Below are 7,867 nucleotides of genomic sequence, written 5' to 3' on the forward strand. Positions count from 1 at the left end.
CGCACTCACCATACTGTTGCCCTGCCTTGTTTCTAGCACTTTTTTTTGTTGCTTACATGTTTGTGTGTCTGCCCTGATCAGACTGTAAGGTCCGTGAGAGTGGGGCTGTGTGTCTCTTTCACGTCTGTAACTCCAAGCCTAGAACAGTACTTGCACAGAGTAGGTACTCGGTCAGAGATGAAGGAAGGAAGGAATGAGGAAGCGGTGGGTCAAAGTCCTCTAAGGTTCTGCACAATGATGTCTCTCTGTCACCTTGAGTTACCTCTGTAATCCGCTTCAAGAGTTCACCCTTTTCTCTCTCTCTCCTTCCTTCTCCAGACACTGCCCGCCCACTGCTGCTAACCAAAATGGCGAACTTCACACCAGTCAACGGCAGTTCAGGCAACCAGTCTGTACGCTTGGTCACATCAACCCATAACCGCTATGAGACAGTGGAGATGATCTTCATCGCCACAGTGACAGGCTCGTTGAGTCTGGTGACTGTCGTGGGCAACATCCTGGTGATGCTGTCTATCAAGGTCAACAGGCAGCTGCAGACAGTCAACAACTACTTCCTCTTTAGCCTTGCGTGTGCCGATCTCATCATAGGCGCTTTCTCCATGAACCTCTACACCGTGTACATCATCAAGGGCTACTGGCCTCTGGGCGCCGTGGTCTGTGACCTGTGGCTGGCCCTGGACTACGTGGTGAGCAATGCCTCTGTCATGAACCTTCTCATTATCAGCTTTGACCGGTACTTCTGCGTCACCAAGCCCCTTACCTACCCAGCCCGGCGCACCACCAAGATGGCAGGCCTCATGATCGCCGCTGCCTGGGTCCTGTCCTTCGTGCTCTGGGCACCCGCCATCTTGTTCTGGCAGTTTGTGGTGGGCAAGCGGACAGTGCCAGACAACCAGTGCTTCATCCAGTTCCTGTCCAACCCAGCAGTGACCTTCGGCACAGCCATCGCTGCCTTCTACCTGCCCGTGGTCATCATGACGGTGCTCTACATTCACATCTCCCTGGCCAGTCGCAGCCGGGTTCATAAGCACCGGCCCGAAGGCCCAAAGGAGAAGAAGGCCAAGACTCTGGCCTTCCTCAAGAGCCCCCTGATGAAGCAGAGCATCAAGAAACCCCCACCAGGGGAAGTCGCTCAAGAGGAGCTGCGCAACGGCAAGCTAGAGGAGGCGCCCCCCCCGGCCCTGCCACCCCCGCCGCGCCCAATGGCCGACAAGGACACTTCCAATGAGTCCAGCTCCGGCAGTGCCACACAGAACACCAAGGAACGACCACCCACAGAGCTGTCGACCACAGACGCCACCACACCTGCCATGCCCGCCCCTCCCCTACAGCCACGGGCCCTCAACCCGGCCTCCAAATGGTCCAAGATCCAGATTGTGACGAAGCAGACGGGCAATGAGTGCGTGACAGCCATCGAGATCGTTCCCGCCACGCCAGCTGGCATGCGCCCGGCAGCCAACGTGGCCCGCAAGTTCGCCAGCATTGCCCGCAACCAGGTGCGCAAGAAGCGGCAGATGGCGGCCCGGGAGCGCAAGGTGACGCGGACCATCTTTGCCATCCTGCTGGCCTTCATTCTCACCTGGACGCCCTACAACGTCATGGTCCTGGTTAACACCTTCTGCCAAAGCTGCATTCCCGACACGGTGTGGTCCATCGGCTACTGGCTCTGCTACGTCAACAGCACCATCAACCCTGCCTGCTATGCCCTCTGCAACGCCACCTTTAAAAAGACCTTCAGGCATCTGCTGCTGTGCCAGTATCGTAACATCGGCACTGCCAGGTAGGCAGGCGGGCGTGCCACAGAAGGTGCTGGTGGTCATGTGTGTGTGCTGAGCCATGTGGTCTCTCACGTGGCCGTCAGGGAGAGATTTGGAAGCATCTCTCTGTGTTCGTGTTCACTGAAGAGGAGAACTGAGGTCCCCAAGACCCTGTGAGGCTCAGGAAGAATCTCTGGCAGGATTCAGAGAGACCAGATCTCTGCTCAGGCTGAGGAGGGTCAGCCCCAGAAGCGTCTGAACCAAGACTGCCTGGCCCACCTCTGTTGCCCTCCCTCAGGGAGCTGGGAGGCACTGCCTCCTGGGGCACCTGCCCCACTGTGACCCACCAGCGTGGCTGAAATAATGACATCTGGAGGGAAGTAAAGGCCCAGGATCCACCCCCCCACCCCCCGGGGGAGGAGCCAAGGAGCCGATGCTTTGGAAAGGAGGCTTGGGCAGGGAGCGGAAGGCTAGGGTCCCCCATGTGCTGTAGTCGGTGCTTTCTCCCAGCTGCACCCCGCATGTAGGCTCGGCCCCTCCTCCCAGGTCCCGTTCCAGGGGCAGCCGCTCAGCCAGGCCCTGGGTGGGTGAGCGGGCTCTGGGGGCCCCTTGCCACATCCCCCTCGCAGCCCTGCACGTTCAGTTCAGGACGGGGCAGCTGGGAGGTCAGGGGTGCACACTCGGGAATGGAGGTCCGGCTTCCTGAGATCCCACGCTGAGCAGAGAGGCGCACCCGATCCTGTTGAGTTCTCCCAGCAGGCTTCTGCAGAGCGTGAGGAGGCCTGGGTCACAGGGGAGAATGGGGGTGGACTTGACCTTCACAGGCTTCAGTGACAGTGAGGGCCGGGGTGGTGAGGCAGGCAAGCAGCCCCCATCTCTTCTCTCCCAATGGACAGAACCTTCTAGTGGTAGTGGGCTGTACCAAAAGGCCTTTGGTTGAGTGTGGCTGAGACGGGGAGTGTCAGTTCTAGGGAATCTTCCAGGTTCCCTCCCAGCCCTGGTGTGGCCCCTGGAAAGGCCAGACCGAAAGGCTCAGGGGACTTGATGGGGACCCCCTTTCAGGAGGCAGGAGGGGCCCTGGGAGAAATTTTCAAAACCGTTCTGCTTTTCCCATGAGCCCTGGGAGCACTCACCACCAAGCCCCCAGCCCCTGAAAGCCACAGTCCCTACAGCCTTCCCTCTCCTTCACCAGTTCCCATCCCAACAAATTACCACAGCAAACTCCCTGGGAAGGGGCTTTTATATATTAAAAGAAAAGCTTTTATTGGGAAAAACAACAACACAACAGTTTATTTGTTTCTTAGTAATGGCATCTTTGTGGGGAAGAAAAGGGGGTACGGGGAATTACATCCCTCTGGGGCAGGAGGCTCAAGCGGTCCACACTGCCTTGTCCCTCCCCATTTGGGACGCTTGGGGGTGGAGAAGTGAAAGGGAAGAAGCAGGGAATGATTGATAAAGCTAACGAGTAGATAAAAGGCACTGGTAGGTTCGATCCTGGCCCTGTGGGAGGGAGGGCACGGGCTCCTCGGCATGCAGACGCGGCCGCTAGTCCTTTCCCTTCCCTTTCTTGGCTGTCATACAAGCGAGAAATAATGCGTTAGAGGAGTCCTGGTCACCAAGAGAGACGCCCCCCCCACCCCCGCCCCCACCGTATACATTACAGAGAAAATTCTGCCCCCTAGTGGCTCTTGATCAGCTGACCTGGTGGCCGGTGGGACAGTGCAGCCATATTGATGCTGGACCTGCCCCACGCCAACCTCTACTTTCACTGAAGTTCAGAAAACCTTCCGGCTCTTGGCCCCAGCAGCCCTCAGCCAGCCTCGGCCTCCTCACCTAAGAAGTGGGCTGATTCACCTCTGCCCTGAGGTCCTCTCTGGGCTGCTGTGAATCAGGAACGGGCTAAGGGATAGCAGAAGTGTGGGCTGTGAAGTCCTTCTGATACTAGAAAGGACCCAAGCTGACCCAGTGCTCCCTCTGGCTGGAGAGATGACAAAGCCAAGCCCTTCCAGGTCAACTTCCCTGAACCCTAAGCAAAATGCTCTAACATAACAGAGCAGGTTTGTGCTTCCACTCGGGCCAGAAGATTTAACAACCCAGGAGTCCCNGACAGGGAAACCAAGTGCAGAGATGTCCCGAAGTCTCTCGCCAAAGTCCAAAACTTCAGGCTTAACCATTCCCTTTCACGGGTGGTGGCAGCCCCCTGCAATGACCCCGCACCTTCCCCCACCTCCCTGACCTTTGGCCTTGGCTTTGGTCTTGGGGGTGCAAGGCTTCGTCACGCGGATGGTCTCCTGGCACTGGGCGTTGTACCGCGCCTTCTTCAGGGTGCCCTGGCGGGCTTTCGTGCCCGTGCCCCCATCACACGCTCCCCAGCTCTCAAACTTGTACTTGCAGTCGGCTGGCGGGAGAGTGCCCCGGGTCAGCGGGCGGCCCGGTGGCTGGAGGCCACAGACCTGCCCAGGTTTCAGCGAGGCTGTGTCCCCCTCCCTCTTTCCTGCCCTCCGCCTGCACCCCCACCTCACCTCCAAACTCCTTCTTCCAGTTGCAGGGCACCCTGCACCGGACCCGCTGGGTCTGGGCCCCACAGGTACCCTCGCGGAAACCCACGCCGCAGTCCTTGCTGCTGGGGGTGCAGGGCCCCCAGGTCCACTCAGCGCACTCGCTCCCCGGGCCGCCCTTCTTCACTTTGTCTAAGACACACGGGGAACGGAGCTCAGGACCCCGCGGCGCGAGAGACTCACTCGGGGGCCGCTTCCTGGGGTCCTGCGCTCGGAACCCCGGAGGCCAGGCCAGAGGTTGCCAGCTTCACGTCTCCAGCCCGCCTTCAACGCCCCACACCCCGTATCACCTTTCTTTTTGGCCACCGCGGTGGTGAGCGCCAGCAGGGTGAGGAGGGCGAGGAGGAGGAAGCCTCGGTGCTGCATCCTGGGGGGGAGGCGGGGGAGAGGGGGTNCCCAGCCCCACGCCTCTGTCCTGCCTCTGCACCCCTGGCCCCTGCCCCCTGCCCGAGCCCCAGCTTCCCGCCCCCGCCTCTGCCCCCTCCCCGGGGCCGTCCTCTTTCCCCGCTGGACGCCGGCCTCTCCTCCTGGGGAGGGGAGACCGCGAGGATGGAGACTGGGAGGGAGCTCGGGGCCCCGGGGGTGTGACGGGTCCCGGCGCTCGGCGAGGGGCCCGCGTTCCAGCCTGTGTGCGGCTCCGTCCCCCGAAGACTAACCCCGTCGAGGACCGGCCCTTTGCGCCCCCTTAGCTGCTGGGGGAAGGAGCGTAAGCCCCCACCTAGGGTCGCTTCACCGAGCGAGCAGGGAGATGCTCTGCTCCGTGTCGGGGGAGCCTGGGACGCAGAGCCCCAGAGGAGGCGCTTGGCCGCGGGGGACGGCGTGCCTTTCCAGGCGCGCAGGTTTTCGGGGGCGGGAGCTGGGGGAAGTTGTTGGAGGAGGAGCCCGCAGGCTGGATTTGGTAAAGCTAGGGAGCTGACGAGAGCCGTCTGAGAAGTTCCAGACCCAGCCAGGCAGCGGCTGCAAACGCCCACCCCTTCCGACCCTGGGGGATCACCTCACCTGGCCCCCTTAACAGTAAAAGCAACAGGCCTGGGGGAGGGGGCTTGCCAAGGCCAAAGGGCAAAGGGGCCAAAGGATCCAGGCCTCACCCCCGCCCCACCTCTCTTTCACTTTCATTGTTATCGTCCCTGCGGGAAGCGGGAAGCGGGAGGAAACCAGCTCCTCCCCCCGCCCCGCCGTGCTGGGCAGCCAGGCAGAGGTCAGGTCTCGGCCAGGCCCTGGGACTCCCCCCTCCCCACCTCCCCGAAAAGGGTCTGGGTCCAGGGTGCCCAGAACCCCTCCACCAGACCCCGCGGCTTCTGGAAGACCTTCCCGGCAAAAAAAAGAAGAGCAGAAAGGAAAAAAATCCACTTTACTGAGTCACACCCAGCTGTAAACATGTCACCACGAGAGCCCCACTCCAACCCCCAGGCCACACAGTCAGGCGGTGATGAAATGACTGGGTACACAGGGAGGGTCACCGGGGGTAGGTGCCAAGCAGGGCAGCGGGCAGGCAAATGCGGCAGGCTCTGTTTCTGGGAGGAGGCCCTGGGAAGGGTGGGGTCGGGCAGGAGAGAGGGCCCAAGCTGCCAGGAGGCTCAGGGCGGGGCCCTAAAGGAGCAGGTGGCTTAGGCAGCCTCTTCCTGGAGGCTCCCTAATAGGACCTCGAGCCCCTCTGCCCTCCCCCCGTCTACCCCTGAACCCCGCGGAGGGCACCTGCTGCAGTGAGGGCGAGGGCTGCCTTGAAGAGGTCTGCCCCTGGTCCCCCAACGCCTGCCCAGCCCAGTCCAGTTTCCTGTTCCACTGTTAAGGCCTGGGTCAGGCCGGAGCCTCAGGGGGACAGACGAGACCCCCCCACCCCCCACTCCTCAGAGTCCAGCCCGAGGCCTGGGCGGCTCCTCAGGGGGGCAGCACGGGCCCCTTCCCTGGGGCCTGGGGCCCCCCAGCGGGAGTCCGACTGGAATGTGGCCACGAGGCTGGCCATGAGGGGGCTCATCCTCAGGCTGGCCCCACCCCTCCTTGGTGCCCCGGCATTGTCACAGCTACACGGCCGTCTCCTGGTCCTCCCGCTGGATCATCTGGTAGTGCTGCCGGTTCTCCAGGTAGGCAGCCAGCTCGGTGTCCTGAGCCTTCTCGGCCCGCTGCCGTGGGGTGTCGCCCTGGGTGAGGGGGTTGCTGCCATCAGCTCAGGGACCTACTGACCTGAGGGACTATCCCTCCAGGCTGCCGGTGGGGGAGGGGAAAGCCTCAAAGGCCAGGCTGTCAACCGCCCCCCACCCTCCCGCCCTGGACTGTGCTGCCTGAAGGATAGCTTCGGGGTTCTAGGAGGCAGCCGGCCCCAGTGGCTCCCCGCTCACAAGGCTCACAAGGCCCAAGCTTGGGAAGGTAGGGCCAGCCTGGCTCCTGCGGCTGCAGACTCCCTGCTGGTCGTCTCACCTGCTGGTCCGTCTTCATGAGAGAGGCCCCCGCCTCCACGATGTAGTGGCAGATGGTACGCTGGCCCAGGGCCGCCGCCTGGTGCAGACAGGTCTCCCCACTGTGGAAACAGGGGCTGGCTGTGGACCCCCATCCCGTTCTCAGGGCCCCTCGTCTTCCAGAGGGGCTGTTAGAGCACGAGACTCAGGGCTGTGGGGCAAGGGCAGGGCGGAGGTGGCCTCGCAGGGTTTATGGGCTCTGACCAGCCAAATGGGAGGGGCTCGATGAAGACAGGGTGGTTTCCAGGGCAACCAGGGTCTCCCAACGCCCAGATACTCACTTCTCCTCCACAGCATCAAGGATCTCTGGGGGCGCTGGAGAAGAGGGGAGGGGAGGTCAGCGAGGCCCGGCATCCTCCCCTCCTCCCACCTTGGCCCCGGCCTGGGGCCCCCAGTGGCACCGCTCACCGTGGTCCAACAGGTAGCGGACCACTTCCTTGCTGCCGGTGCTGACTGCATGGTGCAGGAGCGTGCGGCTCTGCTCGTCCCGGTGCATGAGGTCACCCCCAGCTCGGTGCAGCTCCTGGAGCTGAGGGCAGGAGGCAGAGGGCGGGGCTGGGGTTCCTCAGGGCCGCCCTACTGCCAGCCACAGAAATGCCTCCCCCACAACTCCTACAGGCCGCAGGCCTGACGCTATAGTGCTCACAACACGCATCTGGGGGTCTTTCTGGAGCGTAGGGGAGAGACACTGGGCTTCTCACACCCTGGATGCCATGGACTCCTCAGGACCACTGAGGACCAAGCCCTGGAGCCCATGGTTCCTCTAAGACTTGCTCCTTTCTAAGCACCGGGGACAGGCAGGCTGTGCTAGGAAGCCCCTATGAAGGGACACTGTGAGCTGGAGAGGGACAGGGGCAAGGTGGAACGGGACGATCACCACGAAGATCCTGCAGAGGGCCAGTCGAGGATAGATGCCCACTCCCACCCAAACAGGCCAACTCTCGGGCCCCCCAACGGCCCTGCCCACATTGCCTCCCTGGACGCTGCCGGGCGGGGAGGGGAGGAAGGCCTGGGCCCCGCGCGAGTACCTTACAGAAGTTGTTCCTCTTGGCAGCCTCAATCAGCTCTTCACCTGCACGGAACGCCTGCCTGTTACCCT

General features: G+C 62.3%; 3 protein-coding genes across 9 annotated transcripts in view; 1 reads left to right on the forward strand and 2 right to left on the reverse strand.

Annotated features, from left to right (window-relative positions):
- Positions 1 to 343: 343 nt before the first annotated feature.
- CHRM4 (cholinergic receptor muscarinic 4) lies at positions 344 to 3,036 on the forward strand. Its single transcript, XM_077767411.1, has one exon. It carries the CDS (start codon positions 348 to 350, stop codon positions 1,782 to 1,784), a length of 1,437 nt encoding a protein of 478 aa, XP_077623537.1. The 5' UTR covers positions 344 to 347; the 3' UTR covers positions 1,785 to 3,036.
- MDK (midkine) lies at positions 2,987 to 5,172 on the reverse strand. 3 transcript variants are annotated; one of them, XR_013335879.1, is made up of 6 exons: positions 5,034 to 5,172; positions 4,606 to 4,682; positions 4,280 to 4,447; positions 3,994 to 4,155; positions 3,459 to 3,656; positions 2,987 to 3,328 (listed from the first exon to the last, which is right to left on the reverse strand). XR_013335879.1 is itself a non-coding variant. In XM_077767413.1 (5 exons), exons 2-5 carry the CDS (start codon positions 4,679 to 4,681, stop codon positions 3,303 to 3,305), a joined length of 432 nt encoding a protein of 143 aa, XP_077623539.1. In that variant the 5' UTR covers position 4,682; positions 5,034 to 5,153; the 3' UTR covers positions 2,987 to 3,302. The 3 variants fall into 3 exon arrangements, 2 of the variants coding, with proteins under 2 accessions (XP_077623539.1, XP_077623540.1); XM_077767413.1 differs by lacking the exon at positions 3,459 to 3,656 and having other exon boundaries at positions 5,034 to 5,153; XM_077767414.1 differs by lacking the exon at positions 3,459 to 3,656 and having other exon boundaries at positions 4,972 to 5,153.
- A 475-nt stretch (positions 5,173 to 5,647) lies between these two features.
- Positions 5,648 to 7,867, reverse strand: part of DGKZ (diacylglycerol kinase zeta) — a 41,565-nt gene continuing 39,345 nt past the window's right edge. For all 5 annotated transcript variants that reach the window (XM_077767418.1, XM_077767419.1, XM_077767417.1 and 2 more), the window contains 5 exons: positions 7,797 to 7,840; positions 7,177 to 7,297; positions 7,050 to 7,083; positions 6,731 to 6,830; positions 5,648 to 6,453 (listed from right to left, as the gene is read on the reverse strand). In XM_077767418.1, the coding sequence (XP_077623544.1) occupies positions 6,337 to 6,453; positions 6,731 to 6,830; positions 7,050 to 7,083; positions 7,177 to 7,297; positions 7,797 to 7,840 (416 nt within the window). In that variant the 3' untranslated portion in view covers positions 5,648 to 6,336. The remainder of the gene's footprint in view (positions 6,454 to 6,730; positions 6,831 to 7,049; positions 7,084 to 7,176; positions 7,298 to 7,796; positions 7,841 to 7,867) is intronic.

Source organism: Crocuta crocuta, unplaced genomic scaffold, assembly GCF_008692635.1.
Source record: "Crocuta crocuta isolate KB4526 unplaced genomic scaffold, BGI_CrCroc_1.0 scaffold330, whole genome shotgun sequence".
NCBI lineage: Eukaryota > Metazoa > Chordata > Mammalia > Carnivora > Hyaenidae > Crocuta > Crocuta crocuta.